This window comes from Typopeltis vanoorti, chromosome 6, assembly GCF_054136105.1.
Source record: "Typopeltis vanoorti isolate ZY-2024b chromosome 6, IOZ_Tvanoo_1.0, whole genome shotgun sequence".
NCBI lineage: Eukaryota > Metazoa > Arthropoda > Arachnida > Uropygi > Thelyphonidae > Typopeltis > Typopeltis vanoorti.
This window is the reverse complement of record NC_143554.1, coordinates 69,775,173-69,795,359: the sequence shown is the minus strand read 5'-3', so window position 1 is coordinate 69,795,359 and position 20,187 is coordinate 69,775,173. Positions and strand designations below refer to the sequence as shown.

The following is a 20,187-nucleotide window of genomic DNA, read 5'->3' as shown; positions in this document are numbered from 1 at the left end:
AGATTATGTGCTTACATCAGGCAATGAAATTCACCCGCTACCTCCTTAAAGGCATTCGCAAACAGCTATGTTCACGCTGAGATTCGAACCCGTAGACTGTTGGAGAGCCGGTACGCTATCTGCCGGAAAACCAGGCCAGCAGTAGCATCCCTTGATTGTCCGTGAATACTAATAAGCTAATGTAATAGATTATATTATTGCTGTTGTTATGTAATCATTAAGAAGATTATGAAACGATAAGAGCCTTGATAATTTAATAAATATCAAAATTTTTAAGATTTTGCTTACTAAAATGAAATGCAAAAATTGCAGAAGCTGTTCGTTTTTATGAAACAAAATAAACTTACAACAAAACTACTTACAAGATACCTTAATAGAGATAGCTTGTAAGTATAGTCTTCTCTGTGTTTACCTTTATCCATAATATGCAAAAATGCTTCCAAAATAGCTACTATAATGAAGAGCCTAAAATGCTTCATTTCGGTCTAGTTATTATATAAAAGGACACTATATGTCCATTATTTTTTCACAGCTAGATGCAAGTTTCCTGAGAGCTTATGAGAATATAACCTTCTGCATGGAGTCGCCTTGGTTTGCACTACTTAAAAGACAATGAACTCTGCTAAGAAGCTCATATGTTCGCCTTTTATTAGTGTTTGAAACTAAGCAGAAACCGTAAGAGGGTTGTTGATCTGGATTTACGGCCGAAGCAACTCAGGCCATAGCCCTTCGTATGAGAGACAGAAACTCAACTTCAGTTGTAAAGCCCTTCATCAGGGCTTTACAACTTCAACTTTTGAATCTTCGCTTCGTAGACGGGATTCGAACCCAGGTCTTTCTAATCAAAGGGCAACGCCGAAAATGACTGAGCTACGGAGATTTCCCGTAAAAGACTAAAACTCTCAGTTGTTAGCACATTTAAAGAACACTTGCTAATACTAGTTATGTTTAAATGTAACCATGGAAATATATAAAAAATCCATGTAGCAGAAACGCCTTTGCGAAAAAGAATAAACTGATGTTGGATTAATCAACCCTCTTCTGAACTTAAAAGGCTCTTAAAGACGCCACTACAAATACTGAGACGAGTATTTAAATAGTTGGACAGGTTTATGATTTCTAGAATTAATAATTTTTCTAGAGGTAAAGGAACGCGTTGTGAAAGAGAGAAATCTTAATATGGATAGGATGCTGATGAGTCTCTACTTTTAATATGTCTAGATATATCAAAATAATATCTTAAGATAATAAAAGAATAAATAAGAACATGTTAAAAGAAACCTTCAATCTTCCTTGGCTTAGTCAAGGAAGATTGAAGGTGAGTTATCCCAAGATTAGAAATCTCATCTTGTGGATTTAGTCACTTAGGAATTTTCAGAAGCAATACTTAAAGAAAACGGTTGCGAGATTTTTTATACCTTTTTAATATGTTCACCCATACTGATTAGTCCGAGCCTCCTTCCTGTTGTATGTGCACAAATTTCACAAGCACGCCATCTTGTAAACAACTCCTTTATTGGTGGATGATGTGAACGGACTAGTAGCTTATATAATTAATGTACTTAGTATTTTGAGTATTGTTGTTATAAATGTTTTGCAAATGTTTATCAAAAATATACTGACAACTTGCAAATGCAAACCGGCAGCATATCTAAAAATTACAGTTCCCCATCATTTAATCTTTTTCACTAAGTTTCGCTATCAAAAATAGGCCAAAATATAGGTTTTTCAGTGCTAATCAAAATAACCTATACCGTAACGACAATTATCATAATCTCTGTTCATTTGACCTGTAAATAGTTATACCAACGTTTTGCTATATTTATCACCCAATTAAAATAATAAAAATGTTGAGTGTTATGGTTATTAATCGGATACTTCAAAGGTACTCTTAGGAATTTTAAAATAAATAAAACCTGTAGTATTTATTTTAGTTTTGAATGAATTTAGAAAATAAGGTGGAAAATGGACCCCCCCCCCCCAAGTGATTTCTACCACTGTGCTTTGCTCCTGGTCATAGGGATCATTTGTTGATTCATTTTTGTCAGAATATGTTGAGGTTCCAGCGAAGACTGTGTGTGTGTGTGTGTGTGTGTGTGTGTGTGTGTGTGTAATATTCATCAAAGCTCGATTTGCTTCTCAATCTTTAAGAAAAGGCTGGTTATATTCCACTAATTCGAGCCCTACCCAAGGGCCTATGAGTTGTGGAAATACTTTCTGAAAATGAAAGCTGTGCCGAACAAAGCGGCCTTTTGCAGCTGCCCAATTTTTAATCCATCTAACTCGACTGCTTCTAGATGTTTTTTCAATGTTTTAGGGATGGTGCCTAAAGCACCTATTATTATGGGAACAACTTTCGTTTTCTTTTGCCAGATTCGTTCAACTTCGATTTGCAAATCGCGATATTTTGTAATTTTTTCATTTTCTTTGTTGTCAATCCGACTATCTCCTGGTACTGATATTTCGATAAACGTAACACCCTTGTTTTCACTTTTTTCAACCACTGTAATGTCGGGTATATTACATTCCAAGCTTTTGTCAGTCCGGATTTTGAAATCTGTGTGTGTGTGTGTGTGTGTTGTCTGATGATGTAGATTATGCAGTATCTACAATTATGATAATGTCTGCTGTTATCATTATTCTTTTCTTTTCCTGTATGGATTATTAATAAAATTTTCTATCAAGTCACAACCTAGGAATGTTGCAGTGAATCGTTTTGTATCAATATGACCATATTGCACCATTGTGTTTTACTAGTATTCTGTTAATATTCCGAGTATTTCATAGTATCTTTATTATATAGGATTTCGAGTGTTTTTGTTAAGAGTGCTTGCTTGCTTGAAAACAAGAATAAAGATAAATATATTTTTCCCAGGCTATTTTTTATTCTGTGTAGTATGAGTTTTTTTTTTTTTTAATTAATCCAGTTGGTTCTTCTTCAGTGGATTATTCATAACTCCGGTGGTTATTCTATTTTGCATAATTTTAATATATATATACTGTATATATATGGCATAATAGGGTTATTCGCCGGTAATGCTTGCACTCGTTTACAATCTGTTTATGAACTGGGATTGTTTTTTCATTTAGCCGCTCGTTCAGGTAATAAAAGTTATTGAAACTACTTTATTAAGCATCAGTTTGTTATTTGCTTGTTTTATTTTCATTTCTAATATCCTTGTGCATATTCTTTATATTTCGGGGGATCGCAAAAGGGTTCTCTCTCTTTTTCTTGGAAAAAATGTTACACCAGATAACTTCTGTTTGTTTTATGTTTCAAGTGATCTGGATATCAGTATTGTTCATAGTCATTGTTATTTCTTCCATGCTCCTGTAATAGGTTTTATAGTCACGCTTCTGCACATATTTCTGCTTTATTTACTAGCCTATATAATACTGATAAACTGTGCAAAAACTGTCTTTCTTATACATACTTTAACAGTATTATTTAGGAATGAGCTTTGCTTTGATTGTCATTATATTTAATAAAGAAAGTAACGTAATAATATATATTCATTGTTATTTATTAGTGCAACTTATTTAAAAGTGTTTCCGATTTTGGATATAATTTCTGCGATCACTAGAGCTTCAGATTTAAATAATACGAGGTGAAAAGATTGCACAGGAAGTCCCTTCCCTTGCACTATATAGCCAGGACTGGCGCTACCATTTAGGCAAACTAGGCAACCGCCTAGTGCGCAAAACTTCAAGCTATACTTTATTCATACTTTATTAAAATATCAAAATTAAATAATGATATATGATTTAGGTATCGATTCTTTTTTCTTATCCCTCACACATCACACTATTTTACTATTTAACTCTTGGTTCTTTTTTGTTCCTTACCTAAATGATTTGAACTTACCGCTATTTAAAATTCAGTTAAGATAAATATTTTAAAACGTTAACATTTTAAAATATTAAATTTCTGTATTTTATAACTTTTTTTTTTTGTAAATGAATTATAACAGAGAATTTTCAAATTAATAAAAAAAAAATAAAAAAAAGCCCTATTAATTTAACCTGAAAGACCATTTTATTTTGTTTAATGTCAATTAGAAACATTTTAGTTTATGAAATAAGGGGCGCACTTGTAAACTTTGCCTAGGGCGCAAAATAACCTGGCACCGAAAGTGATCATAGCTATATTTCGCTTTCTTCTGTACATTTTTAAAGTTAACTTCACTTATAACAGAGAATTTTCAAATTAATAAAAAAAGAAAATAAAAAAAGCCCTATTAATTTAACCTGAAAGACCATTTTATTTTGTTTAATGTCAATTAGAAACATTTTAGTTTATGAAATAAGGGGCGCACTTGTAAACTTTGCCTAGGGCGCAAAATAACCTGGCACCAAAAGTGACCATAGCTATATTTCGCTTTCTTCTGTACATTTTTAAAGTTAACTTCACTTATCCAGTTGATGCTGGGAATGCAAATGTTTAAACCTATCCATCGACATATTCCCACCTATACAGTTTCTGTGGTACCATTCCATGGGTACCGCCAAGACATTGCGGTCATGGAACGTTTGCTAAATAATATATTGAACGATGAAGTAATGTTTATTTTATAGGGTTTATCCTTCTCATTTGGAGAACGCACTCAGTTAACATGCAGAAATATTATTAGTGAGCGGTAGTTGGCGTAGGATGAATGGTGGGTTGAGTTGCTTCCCGCGATCAGTCCTTGGATTCTGTGGAGTAGTCGTATGTAATGATATCTTCTTTTCCAGGTTCACAATTTGGAGCTAGCTTTCACTTAATTAAAATACTCTAACTTGTAAATATTAATTCTTTGGAATAATAAATGCGTTAATCTGTACCCAGACTTCCTTACTACTATTAGCATCTGAATAATCTTGTTTCCGACCATGAAGTAAGTATTCCTACAAAACAAAATGAACAAATAACACATGAAATTAGCTTCAAACTGTTTGTAATATATCAAAAAGATTTATGCCCGCGTAAAATCTGTATAAAGTTCGCATCAAACAATGCGTTCTAACTAAAATGGTGATTTGATATAGTACATATCTTAAGTTTCATGAATGAGTTTCTGAAATGAAATTTCTCACGTAACTCATTTCTGAAACGAACTTCAGTAATTACCGATACAAAATAGCCGTTTAATTCACTTCCTTTTGGTTTTTATATTTCATTATTTACAGTATTTTGCAGAGTGCACATACAATAAGTATCAAAAGTAAGAAAATCATTTTGAAAACAGTGTGATCCCTGAAAGATTGAGATTTTAGTTTTGGCAGTGATGCGATTGTCTATTACTTATTAAATTTTTATGGCTGTTTTTCCTATTTTTGTTTAGGAGTGCTCCTTTTATGATGTCATTGGCTTTTTACTCAATGTTTAGAGTTACTGAGGTTTTTAAGATATAGATGTGTGAAGAATATAAGGTAGGAATAATTTTGGACATACCTTTGTAGGAGCCGGCAAAGGTTGGTTGATTGTTAGAGCCTCTGCTACTAATTGCTCAGTTAAGTAAGTTTGAGCGCGGTTAGTAGTTGGAAGGGGACCAATCGTTCGATGCTGTTGGCACACATCTCCCTCGATGAGTCTTTGGACTCCCTGGAGGTGTCAAATAATAATAATATTCCTGGTTGTCTTCTTATTGAGCGGCGTATGGCGGTATGACTGAAAGGAAGGGGGGGGGGGTTGGAAAAGGGGAGAATTGCGGGTAAGACAAAAGGTATGTGAAATTTAAAAACCCGGATTTCAAGGGTGGGCTGTGAATTATTTGGGAAGAAGGTGAAAGATAAAAATTTTTGTCTTCCGGGTTTTAAATTTCACACAACTTTTGTCTTATCCGCAATTCTCCCACATCTATCTTCACATTTCCAACCCCCCCCCCCTTCCTTTCAGTCATACTTCAGTAATATCGCCATACGCCGGATGCCGCTCAATATGAAGACAATCAGGAACATCCTAACAAAGGTATGTCCAAAATTATTCCTTCCTTATATTCTTCATATATCTATATCTTTAAAACATTATTAATGCCCTAAAAATTGAGTAAAAAGCCAATGACATCATAAAAGGATGTCATTGACTTTTCAAAAAACAAAACAAACAAAAATGTTTTGCCTAAACAAAAATAGTCATAAAAATTAACATTTGTTTAGAGAAGTAATATGGAAAATATTCCGGAAATAATATCTAATACTTATTATTATTTTTTATCATTTTTGACATTCTATTAATATAAATTAATATTTGCCACTGATACATTTATTTAAACTATATTTTTATTATAATAATAATTTAAATATGCATAATACTTAAATTGTGATCCCTCCCCCCACGAACTATTAATACTGTAAACAGATCATTTTTTATGTAAATTAATTCCATCCACTAAATGTTGTAAACGTACAGTACGTAATGCACTTCAGATCTCCAGTGAGCGGAGTGGTGATTTCACAGCGATAAAATGCTCCCAACGACATTCGCATAACATCCACGCCCACAGCCATGTTTGGAGAGCGAATATTCTATCGAATCCAAGCATACCTGTTCTCTAACCAGGCCGATATACATTTCTTCTTTCTTCCCCACTTTTTTACTTTTTTTCCTCCAGAGATTTTATTTAAGTCTAACATTTTCATACAAAAAACTTATGCGAATAGTTTGAATTGTGCTTACATGTTTATACCAGTATTTTATAGTAGATTATGTTTTTACAACCCTACCTACGATATTTTACGTTTCCTTACAATGGGCCTATTCTCTCCCTCCCCTCCCTTCCTTTCTTTAGAGCCCTACGCTCTGGCAGTATGCTTTGTAACGTGTTTACCCAAAGTGTGTTTTTGTTTTTATAGGTATACAGTGAGAAAGCACTAGTACACTATGTGTACTAGGAGTTTTAATATATGGTGATAATTGTTGAAATTAGTCTCAACTACTGCATCATCGTGTTATCGACATTGATATTTACGTATTATCGGAAATATAGGTTATATTAGCAGTTTTGTATGGCTGAAGTTAGAAGTGCAAGTATTTATTAACGGAAACTCGACACATTCTTTGCATAAAAATAATATATATGTATACACACGTGCAGGTATATGTATTTTGCTCCTGTGATATTAAATGCTAGCGCGGAAAAAATTCATATGAATAACAGAAGTGACTGCTTTTAAACAAATATTATTGTTACCTTGTGTGAAATACATTTATGAGAGACATAAATGAGAAGCTGGAGTTATGTACGTCAGACACGGTGGGAATGCCCGTATTTGCGTGTTCGAATGTTGTTAGGTGAGCTTCACTAGGGACGGACGACGCGTGACTGGAGCCCCTCCCGTTCATACGTCGAAAACCCCCTCCGATACTTAGCTACTTGAACTGTCCTCCTTGCCAGTTCCAGAGGTTAAGCCTTAGGTTGGTTATTTAGGATGTATTCTATCGGGCTCCTTGGCAGCATGGGTGAGAACCCTGCGTAAGTCTGTGTCTGCGTCGCGCCCACTCCTCCACTGTGGCTGAGCAGAGTCATGTCCAGCTGCCATTCGCATGTCTTGTTTGTTTCGTGTCGCCTAATGTTTGTAGTGATAGTCGCTTCTGGGACTACTTAGCTATGGTGCAAAACTCGAACATTTCCGAAGGTCATGTTTGGCCGTGATTAAACCTGTAGCTGAAATGCCGCAGCGAGTGCTTCATAGTGAAAGCTGTGCTAGATATATGCACAGTTTGATAGCGTCAAACGTGCAGGTATTCATGGCAGTGTGCTGATGTACACGTAGTCGACACTACTGCTGCTGCCTGCTGTGCGGTCAAGCTTTGTTCCCCAGTCTCCTGCCTCCCTAGACAACGCCTAGGAGACAGTATGGTGATGACAGTGTCTATAGTTAAGCCAGGCCTTTGTCGTCCTTGAAAGTGCAGTTTCAAAATGAAGTTTCCTTTCGCCCTACGAAAATCGCGTATTAAACCTTAGCAGTGTAATCGTTCCCGATGTGCCTGAAGAGTGTTCCTGTAATTGGGTCAACAGTTCTTTCTTTTTTAACACCTGGCGTCATTTGGCCGAACTGTCATGAAACCTATGGTATACCACATTACAGGATTCTTTTACATCAAACTTAATTTTATGTATAACTTATCGTTGTAGCAGTTTGCAGTTAACAGCAGTGAGTTACTGATGGTATCAGTCAAGCAAACGCTCAGTTTAATCCCTGAATGCATGCTACAATTGTTGTGCAATATAAAATTAATTCAGCACCACTTTGTTTGTATTGCCAGATCTTATATAACATTGTGGTCTCGTAATTTATAGTTTGCATGTTTCGAAATTTAACTTAAAATGGTAATTCTTTTTCAAACTGCTTAAAGAAAATAACCCTGTAAATTATATGATCAGGATTTAAGACTGTTCATCTTTTAATCAGAAAGTCATTTTCAAGATGCTGCTTCTCAGTGCAATCACATTGTTTGAAAGATATTTGCATAATGTGTTTTTCTTTCTTGTCACTATCAGATTCTAACAGTTCCATTATTCAGCTGCCAATTTTTTCATTCCTCCAAGCTAATTTCAGTTCCCAATAAATAAAGATAAACACATGAGGTATACACATGAAAACAATTAAAAAAAAATCAACATAAAACAACATATAATAATATTTTTTCTCTTTCACACACACAAATTAAAAATCCAGGCAATATCAATGTTTGCAACTTTTGAAATTCATGTCTTTTTAGTTGTCATGATGTATCACAAAAATCAAATATCTAAAATACTTCAAGTGTGGCATAAAATAACTGCTGCCATTTCATATGACCGTTCTGATACATAATATACATTGAATTGATTCCTTTAAAATTTTCATTTCCCTCATTTAATAGCTATTACAATCATGTGTAATCATATGTACTTTTATTCTTTTTTTTTTTTTGAACTTTGACTGAGACTTTTGAATAAAATGATTCTCATGCCTCTAGAATTGGCAATATTGTTCTCTTTTAATTATGACTTACTTTGTTTCCTTTTCTTACTTAGTTGAAACTGGAGGTTTATGATCTTTAATGAAGACAAGCAGTTTTAGTTTACATTATATATGTGTAATATATATATATATATATATATATATATATATATATGCAGTTTGAGATTTACATATTTTATGGATCTTTTTGAAGCTGAAAGTCACTGATATTATTTATTATTTTTTTATACACCTTTCACATTGAAATATAATATTTATGGTTCTGCTAAGGAAAATTGAGATTCCTCAGATTCCATAGGTTGCAGTGTAAGAGATTAAACTAAAATTTAATTTAATATTCATTGCTTCTTATAGCCAAGAAAATGAAAGTGAAAGAAACATAGCAATTTGTCTGAGAAACTTTTCTTTATATAAGTATTGTTTATATTAAGAAAAAAAAAAGATTATAACTGATTTATCAAAAAACATAATATCTTATATATTTGTCCTTAAAGGTGGATTACTGATACAATGGATAACCTCCATAGCTTAGATCCTCGTAAACAAGAGCTTCTAGAAGCCAGGTTTCTTGGAAATAGGGTAAGTGTTGATGCTATTCATACTAGCTAATTTGAACTCAGTCTAATTAAAAAAAAAAAAAACACTTGGGGTGTATATGGAATCATATTTAATATTGTTAGCAGACTACCTGTGAAAGTAATTAACTATCTACATTTTTCAGTCTAGAGTTGGTCTCTCTCTCTGTGTGTGTGAGAGAGAGAGAGAGAGGGGGGGGGGGAATAAGAGCCAACATTCGCACTCAAGATGATGGGAAATAAGTCTTATTTTACCGTTTAGTGAAAAGGAGAAGAGAGGAAATATGATATATGATGATTTATTATTATTATTCAGGTCTCCATGGAGTCAAAAGACACATATACGTAGGTATTATTGTGTATTGAAAATGGAATGCATTCATTATCTGCACCTTTATTATATTCTTTAATTGGAATTAGGCAGCTACTCTTCTTACATGATAATTGTCAACTTTATGCTTTCAAAATAAATAATAATAATAAAAAAACTATACACACATGCATGCACTCACAGATTTAAGGCCATTTAATATGTCAGAAAATGACAGGAGGAGGAAAAGATATGTTTGTCAATTTTAATGAGTTCTTATAATTTTCAGATAATTGTGGTCTCATTTGATTTCCATTCATTGATAAAAATTACATAATATACATTAAATTGATTCCTTTAAAATTTGCATTTCACTCGGTTAATAGTTGTTATAATAATGTGTAACCATATCTAGCTATTTTTTTTTTTTGTTTCAAAACTTCTTTGATTGAAACTTTTTCATTTTTTCTGCTGCATTTGTCACTTAATAGATAAATAAAGATAGTAAAGTGCAGTTGTAAGAAAGCCATGATCATGTATATTATATATATTATATATATTTTTTAAAATATCTGATGTGCATGCAAAAAGTCAAGACCTATAGCATATCAGTATCGTGTGTGTGACAGCTTGTGGCAATGGATAGTTATTGCCAGAAGCTTTTATTTATATATTCTAAAGAAATTTAGTCCAGAGAACTTATATCTAAATTACCTTTGTGTTTAAATAAGCATCATGCATAAATTCAAATAATAATTCACCGAATTTGAATTTTAAAAGCAGAATTTAATTTAGGCTACAACCTTTTGACATCATTATTTTGCTACTGGCCTAGTTACCCACATAAGTAACCTTTAGACAACCTGAGTAAAATCCTAGTAAAGGTATTTTGTCTTTCAGGAATATCAAGATTATTCTATATAGATAACTTTATATAATTTCTGTGTAAATAATATCTGTACTTATGAGAAAAATGCAATATTGAATATTATAATAATATGATATGGATTTTTTTTTTTTTCATCTGTTATTAGCAGAATGACTTCAAAAAATGTTCAAGTGTAGAATTAAGAGGAATGTTTGACTGGAATTATATTGATCAGCATTAGAGCAATAATCGGCTCATATATAGAATTGAAGAAAAACAGAATTTTCTTTAATGACTGAGTATGTTTAACATATTTCATCATCATCATCAAATGCCAACCAGCACAGAGAGCATGCTGTGGCTACTGAGCGCATCTAGCAGCATGTTTTGATAACAAACTGCCATTTGCCCCATTCTGCTATGAGCATTAGTCATCGAGTTACATCTGCTGAAGTTAGGCATGTGCACAAGCTGTTCGTCAGATAGTGACAATGAAGGAGCTTGAAGAACAATGTGTGTGTGTGAAATTTTGCTGTAACTTGGTAAAAATTTTACAGAGACATTTCAATTGCTTAACTGAGCATATGGGGAGGACTGTATGAGCTGAACACAGTACTCTGAATGGTTTAAGCGTTGATGGATAAGTTGGTCAAAGATCAAGGTGATGTTGGTTGTGTTTTATTGATTGGAAAGACATTGTCCATTATGAATTTGTACCATGTGGTCAGATGGTAAGCAAAGAGTTGTACCAGGAAGTTTTAGTGCATTTGAGGGATGCTGCATGCAGGAAGAGGCCTGAATTGTGGGAAACCAGACTTGAATGTTGTACCACAAAAATGTGCTAGCTCACATGTTGCTCCTCATCTGCAGTTACATGGCAAAATGTCAGACATTCACCCTATCTATGGACTTAGCCCCAGCAGACTTTTTCCTGTTTCCCAAACTTAAAACCACTTTGAAAGTGCATTGTTTCCAAACCATAGAGGAGATTTAGGAAAATGCAATAAGAGAACTGCACGCCATCACAGAAAGTGTGTTCCAGAAAGTATTCCAACAATGGAAGAAACGTTGAGAACGGTGTATCACCAGTAGAGGGGGGGGGGGGCTACTTTGAAGGGAAAAGTGCTTAAAACGTTATAAAATGAGCAATAGTCTTTATAGCAAAATTTCATTTTTTTTTTTTTTTTTTTTTTTTTTTTTTTTTTTTTTTTTTTTTTTTGAACATGCCTTGTATATATACCTTCAAGGAGCATTCCAGATATTATAACATTCTAGCAGTTACAATTTCAAGACTAATTCCAACATAACAGCTTTTTTTCAGAATTAAATTTAGAATTAAAAAATATTTAAAACGATGAAGTATCAGAATGTGTCCCCAACATTAGTCGAATGAATAGGATACTCAATCTTATGACGCAAGAGATTTTTAAGAAAAAGATAATGTGGTAGGAATACCATGTTCATGAAGATAATGTCAGCTATAAGACACAGGCCAGAAGAATTACAAGTTGTATGGAACCCAAGTCTGAGTATGAAGAGAATCTGGCTCTGCAAGTTAAGACAACCCAAAAGAAGTCTATCATTATTCTGCAAGTAATGGAAAGAATGAATGTGAAAGAAGAACTCTACTGAACACAGATTGTATATGGGTGACAGATGCAGAATAGATTGTTCAAAATGAGTTCTCATTTTGCTAAGAACTATCGACTTGTATGCAACATGGAGCTCAATGTTGCTACTTCACTGGATGAAAAAACTCACACGAGGAGGAGGAGGAGATAGCAGAGCTTTTGCACAAACTGAATAAGAATTCACCAATGTTCAGCTTAGCTACCTCTGCCTTCGACCAGGCTGTGGAATTTTTGTGTCAGAACAGAATCCCTTGGAGTGTGGAAAGAATTTATGATAATCTCATTGCACAAGAGTAGTGCAAAGACTGATGTGTCTAACTATCAACTTATCAGTATCTTGGGAAGTGATGAAGATTTTGAAAAAGTTAAGAGCTCGCATACACAAATAGGTTGGCAGAGAATTTATGCTTTGCAAAGAACAGCCTGAGTGCACTGAGAGATGGTCATTGAACAACTTGCTCATATTTTATAATAATGTTATGGTTGAGTTAGGCGAATGGCTAACTCAACCATATACTTTTGGTTTTTACTACGGCTTTTGATAGGATACAGCATGGAAGACTGTTGCATAAATTTTGAAAATGGGATTGGATTATAAAATATTAGCATGGATAAGAGGATGGCTGGCTGACAGATATCAAAAAGTGGCATATGAGGGGGGGGTTGTCAATTTGCAAGATTTAATGTGACCAGTGGTGTACTACAGGGATCAATCCTTGGTTCATTGTTATTCAATCTTCACATTAATGATATTAGGATAGATTTCTTAGGTGACATACAGCTGTTTGTTTTGTGAGGCAAAGATAGGCAGGGTAATCAGGAATGTGACTGATTTGCAGCACTTGCACAGTGATTTGAACAAGCTGGAACTGTGGACATGTGAAAATGGCTTCCAGTTCAATGTAAAATTATGCACTTTGTTATAATAAAATAGAACATGATATGACTTCTTCACCCGGATTATTTTGTGCAGATCTGGTCTCTTTCTGGGGTGATGCCGATATAATAGAGAGAGTATAGTGGAAAGTATTAAAGATGATATATCGGGATAGTGGAATGTAGATTATGAAGACAGATTTGTGGACTGCAGGAGATAGAGAGTGATATGATCTTGAAACTTCTGAAAGTGTTTTTTTTTTTGAAAGAGAGAGAGGAAGTTGAGAATGAATGTGGTCAAAGGGATATCTAGATTTTTCTCTCATAGAGTTGGCGCGTGATTAGAATGGTGTACCTTTGGAGGTGGTGAATGCAGGTAGTGTGAATGAATTCAAGAAAATGTATGACAGTTGGCATAAGTGATGTCTTCTCGTGATAAGTCCGAGACTCCCCTAGCCAGGCGTTTCTGCTAACAATAACACAACACAGAGAATAAGAGGCTTTTGAATGTCGAGTTTAGTCTCCTTCATAGTAATTCTGTTCTGTACCAACACCCTTTACCCATTCCATCTGACACTGTTGGAAACTTTTTTTTTTTTTAATTTTAATCCAGTTTGTATAAATTTATCAGAATGCCCATTTTCAAGATGTTAAGTGTTTTCAGTAAATGTCATTTGTTAATCTCAGTCTCATTTAATTTGTGAAATTTCAAAAAAGTCGCACAGAGGCAAATTAAATGTGAGATCAGTTAAAAACGATGTACTCAGAACTCTGTTGATTCAAAAATTTCTGCAAGTACTGTTGGACTTTGGATGGTTCATGTATTATATTATAGAAATTGTTCATCTTTGCCACATTACAATATTTAATTATTTATCATGTGGATAGAAATTTAATGAGCAAAACTTTATACAGATTGAAACTTCATTTAACCATTTGATGTATTTGGAAATAAGTGCAAGTTCCTGAGGCCTCCAGGAAAGGTGTGGGTGTGTGTGTGGGTGTGGGACAGTCATCAGTGATATAATGCATTGTTTACACAGTGCCACACATGCACGAGTGTAACTATGAAAATTCCAACAGATGTAGTAAGTGAGCACAGAGGTCTTGTCATTCCTAACTCTGTCTAGCTGCTCTAGAGGTGTCAAGGCAGATTAAATCCTGGTACTTGTGATCAGGTACTTTTTTGTAGTTTATACATCATTCTAAAGTCTTCTGCATCAGTCCTGGGGACCATCGTCCAGTATTGCTACGATCCAGATGAGAGATCTGAAGGTAAGGTAGCAAGTTGGAGGTGGATCTTGATGGATGAGAAGGTTGATGTTATTTTTGCTTTTATTTATTTCTTTGATGAGTTTCTTCTCTTCTGAAGCATGGGGGAGTGATGTGGGAAAGAATAGGTGACCATTGGAGTTAAGTAAATATTAAGGTATCAGATGGTTCTCATTGTTATATTGAGCTGTGTGTTCACAAGAGTCATGTGGTGACTTTGGCTCCAGGCTGGTAGGCAGTACTCTGCTATTGGGAAGATCATAGCCAGGGCTGCTGTTCTTAGAGTCAAAGCATTACAACCCAAAGTCGTGCCTATGAGCTTGTGCTTGTTTATGTTGTATGTTGTTCCTGGCAGATATCTTTAACCTAGTTTTTCTTCAAACGTTGTTGATATGCAAAATTCAATCAAGTGTGACACAAGGTAGTAAGGGTTGATTTCATGAATTGGAGTCTTCTTGCAGAAGTTGAGTTTCCTATGAACCACAATATGGTTATTTAGGTGGAAAGCTGAAATATGAGTTTTGCTTGGGTTAGGGGATAGTTCCTAGCTTTCTCAATGCAAATATAGTTTTGCATTGAGTTCAGATCTTTGCTTAGTGGTTCCTCAAGGCCTTGGAAGGTATTGGTTTGGGTGGCAATTGCTATGTCATCAGCATAAACTTATGACTGACTATTGGAGGGATGTTACCTGTGTATATACTAATTGAATGGAGCTGGAGGGAGGACAGATCGTGTGGCAGTCCATCCTGCATTTTTTGTGAATTCAGAAGAACTTTTATTGAACTTTTCTATTGGAAAGCATTTGTTCTAGAAGTTTATAGTTTTTTGGCTGTTTTATACAGTAAGCCTTTCTTTCATACATTCCTAACTGTCTTCATAGACCTAAGATCATAAGCTGATCTTAGGTCTATGAAGGCAGTACCTGTTTTTAAACCCTTTTGGTATCCAGCTTCTGTGTGAATTGTGAGGGTCAAGACGTAGTCACAGCAACTTCTGCCGGGTCTGAACCTATCTTGTTCTTTGGGTAGAATGGCTTCTATTTTTGGAGAAATCTTAGAAAGGATAATCAAATTTCAAAAAGTTTGTAAGACTTTTTTGAAAGAATTATCCCTTCAAGTAGTTGTGGTGTCATCAGTTGGCTTGCTGAGTTTTGGCTAGGCTCTTATCTTTGACTCATGCCAGTGTTTCAGGAGCCATTCATCATTTATTATTGAAGAGAAGAAATTAGTCACTTGATTTTAGGCCAAGGTGAATAAGAAAATTTGGAATGACAGCATTAACATGAGGGGCTTATCTGTTTTAATTAGTTTTGAGGGCTGCATTATTTTCATCTAGAGTTAATTGTCGACAAGTTTCACCAGCTAGGTTGGAGATTGCTAGGACACGATGAGAAAACCTTTTTTTGGTATCTTTGGGAATTTTGGGTTTAGTTTTTTGTGTTAAGAGCCTCCGTAGCTCAGTCGGTATAGACAAAGCCCTTTAGTCTGAAACACCTGGGTTCGATTCCCGTCAGTGACACGAGGAAACTTTATCAGGACTCTTTCGACGAAAGGTGAGTTAGCTGGTCCCATATGGAGGTAGGGGTTTTTTTCACCTGGAAACTTAGGTTTTTCATCCCCAGAACAGGCAAACCGCCCAGTGAACACACGCATCTACAGGCATAGATCTAACCACCTTATCCTCGGAATGGGTGTGGTTTGGAAGGACTAAGGACAGCTCCATAACAGGCCACTAGGCCTAATACATAAAAAGGAAGAAGTTAAGATTTTTGCAATACAGTTGGATTTACTTTTCCTTTAGTTCTGTTTGGAGTGCTGCTGCCTCTCTCAGTCTACATAGCAGCAACCAAGAGACTTATGACTAGATCTGGTAAAGTTGAGGTTGTTCATTTATTCATACTAGCATGCTTTTCAGTTATTATCTAAGGACCTTAAGAAGGAAGAAGCAGTGTCTGGATGGTTCTGTTATTTATAGAAGAACTACTTTCAGTTGACCAGCATGATGTGTAGGTCTTTCTAAATAATCTTGGGATATGTTTTTGCCAGATGCTATGAGTAGTTTAGTGAATCTTTCATAATTTATTTATTTATTAGCGTTTGATGATACAACATCTATGAGTTCTCTTTTTACAGGATGTATGGCACCATCTGAGTTCAGGACCGGCATAAAACTGATGAATCAGGCCTATGGCTGGATCTTAAGTATTCCTGAGTGTACTCCGTATGCATTCACGGGGCTGGTTTGCTGTTCTTTCATAATTATCATGTATAGGTAGAATCATGTTAATATTGTTCAATGAACTTAGTGAATTTTGGCCAGTTTTTTCCTTGGGATTCCATCACGGTATTGGTAAGCTGTTTGTCCTGAGTATTAAAAGTACAATAGTACTATTAAGCAGGGTTTGTGTGGCTGTTAGGAAAAGGAAGCAGTATTTGATAGGTTGAGGTGAGAGGAGTTCCCTCCATTTCAGTGGTGGTAAAGTAGTAGTCAGGGGTTGTCTGATCCATCTTCTAGATTTAAAGGTTCCATTTGCTTGCCATTGTAAAGGAGATAGAGGTAGTTTTTTGGTAACATCTAGTCTGCAGTTACAGGCCTAGGTTTCCATCATCATTGTATTCCTCATAATTTACTGTGGAAGTTGAAATCCCTGAGGATGATGACAGGATGGGTTGGCTGAGGAAATGTATGGTTTGGCCATTTGAGTAGAAGAGACTTATATATATATCGTAGATTGAGAAGTTGTGCTGGTGTGTGTCCAGTGAAAAAGTCAGTAAATGTTCTATAGATTCAGAAATGCTTTTCAGATTTGCTTTTGTATAGATTGCCAGGCCATGTGTTTTATCAAGTTTTTCGGTGAGAAGGACGAAGCCAGGAATAGTAATACAGGGTGTCCATATTGGATCTCCCTAGTTTCAGCTTGTTACTGTTACTTAAGTGTATGGACCATAGTGTTGAAATTGTACACATGAGAAGGAACACACACACACACACCAAGTTTTTGTAAAAAAGAAATCAGTACACTTCCACATATGCTTCTTTAGTCGCATGCACAATGTCAAGTTGAAGTTGACAGTCTATCTTCAACCAGGTTCTCTGAAGCATGCCAGGAGTGATGTAAGACACAGCAGCACCAGCAGCAGAAATGCGATGTTTCAGGTTCTCTTGGCTGTCCTCTTTAGTTGTGTAGACTGTGTCCTTCACAGACCCCCCCCCCCACACACACACAAGAAAAAATCAAGTGGGTAAGATCTGCCGATCGTGGTAGCCAGGGAATCGGTCCTCCACATCTGATCCACCACTGAGGGAAGACCCTGTCAAGAGTTGCATGGACCTTCAAACGCCAGTGTGGCAGAGCACTGTCCTGTTAAAAGAGGATGTGTGGTTGCAAGTCTTCAAGTTGTGGAAAGACGAAATTTTCCAGCTTCACACAAAGATCTCATGAATCCTCTCTATCTTCTCTTCCAATATTGGCTACTTCCCTTCTCCATGTCGTTTCAAAATGCTTCCTGTCATTAAGAAATTTTCTTTCCACAAATGATACTCTTGGGGTCAGGTGCTGCCTTTTTTTAAATACCTGATGGAACTTATGTTGCACTGCTTTGATTGATTTCAGCTTGGCTAACCACCACACAACTTGCCCTTTCTCTGCCCCTGACGCCATATTTTAAACTACGACAGCCCTGTCGAGCAGTGCCATCGCAACGTAGAAAAAATTCAGAATGAAACTTGTCGACTCTTAAAACGTTTGAACAATCCAAACCTTACATATTTCCACATTTTGATTTTTTTACTGTTCTTTGAAACTAGAGAGGTCCAATGTGGACACCCTGTATTTTCTTGTGAGGTGTGATGAGTTTCTTAGAGCAACAATATTTACTTTTGTGCCTCCTAAGGATATTATTTAGTACCTCTTATTTTGATCTAGATTTAGAAACAACCAAAGGACATTCATGTTCTTTGGTTGTTTCTAAATCAACAAAAACAACATCAGGATTCTAGCTGTTGTTTTTGCTTTTTTAAGGTGATTGAAATGATTTGGAAGTGTACTTTTCAAACATAACCCTCTGCCTAAGCTATGAATGTGAACCTTGCTGACCCGGGCAATGTTCAAACTATTATGTTTGCTTTGATGTTGCATGTGCTCGTTTATTGTAGTTTCCAGGATACCATTTTGACATTTGAACCCCCTAGGTGAGATATAGTTAGTTGCTACTAGGAAGCCCATCTAGGAAATTGCTGCTTCCTAGATGGGCTGGTGCAGGCTACCATCAATCTTCCCAAAATAGAGGCCATTCCTGACATGAAACAGATCACTATGCAACCACACGTTACTTAGTGGGCAGTTGCTGCAGTTGATCTTCGGGTATCTGCCTGGTCATTTAATGGTAGCATAGTGTGCCTTATCACGTTGTCATCTTAGGATTCTGTCATTTTGGTTTGAGAGATCTTTACTGAGATATTACCACATAAAGAAGGATTAGTTTAGAACAGGGGTCACCAAACTTCTTTGACCTTCAACCCCTTCAAGAGTTTCTTGACTTTTTATCGACCCCCTCTATTTTACTATTACGTAATTATAATAGGATGAGCAAAAAAGACGCTTATGTGAGTTTTTAGATTGTTTATTTTATAGTTAGTGTTTATTGTATGTATAATATAGTATATATTATTATATTACTATTACTGTCACTAGTAATATCACTGGTATTACTAGTGATATAAATATACTGGTATTAATATCACTGGTATTACTACCAGTCCTGCTCAACTCTTCAACATAGAGAAGTTTAGTTCATAAATGAATAACGATTGAATTATAATATGTATGTTGATGAATTTTAGAACGTTAACGCTCACTTGTATGTCGATGCGCAAAAAATAAGACTGAGATCGAATACGTGTAAGTATAAGTACATAAGAACTGTGCACGTGTTGCAATCTCGCTCCTGCTGCACTGGCTGGGAACCACAACATCCGTTTATTGGTAAATACGTCATTTTTGCCTACTTGATCGGCCTCTGTAACTATTTTCATGAACATGCTCCATCTTACAGCTCCTATTCATGTCACTGTTTCCACAATTCACTCTTAATTGCGTCGTTGTCATTCAGGATGGAGGTAATCCAAGTTAACAGAATTAAATATTACCCGTACAGTGATGTCTTATATTTTTCTATCGACCCCTAATAGTGTTATATTGACCACTTTGGCGACCACTGGTTTAGAATATGTGCAGTTTAATAAAGTAACATTATATTTCTATTGGGATAACATTTCCAAAGATTGATGATTGTGTTAGACATTCTGACTGATAATTGTCACATTCAGGTTCATTCCAATCACATGAAATGTGAAGAAAATAGTGAGAATACTATAGATATCAGAATGTGGATTTCAGCATGTTCTTTCAACATTCTGAAATCACAACAAATATCTATATATACATTTAGAAGGGCTTAGGTTATCGATGATGTATAATAGTGTTTTATGGTATAAACAACACCAAGAGACTAAAAATATATATTTACTAAATTCACTAGTATTTTGCTGGTATTTTTACCATCCAGCATAATCAGAGCACATTATAACTGTGATAGGTATACACCACTAAATTATGTAATTGAGGAAAACAATTTAAATTGTAACTGACAACAGAACTAATGTCCTTATATCGTATCCTCTGTGGGTCAGATAACCACAGAATTA

The 20,187-nt window shown here is 35.3% G+C and overlaps 1 protein-coding gene across 7 annotated transcripts in view; it reads left to right on the top strand.

The window, feature by feature from the left end:
• Positions 1-20,187, top strand: part of Tlk (Tousled-like kinase) — a 641,803-nt gene that overhangs the window by 243,553 nt on the left and 378,063 nt on the right. For 6 of the 7 annotated variants that reach the window (XM_090394231.1, XM_090394230.1, XM_090394235.1 and 3 more), the window contains exon 6: positions 9,444-9,528. In XM_090394231.1, coding sequence (XP_090250357.1) covers positions 9,460-9,528 — 69 coding nt within the window. In that variant the 5' untranslated portion in view covers positions 9,444-9,459. Of the gene's footprint in view, positions 1-7,291; positions 8,055-9,443; positions 9,529-20,187 lie in introns of those variants that run through there. The other variant, XM_090394234.1, reaches the window with a different exon arrangement.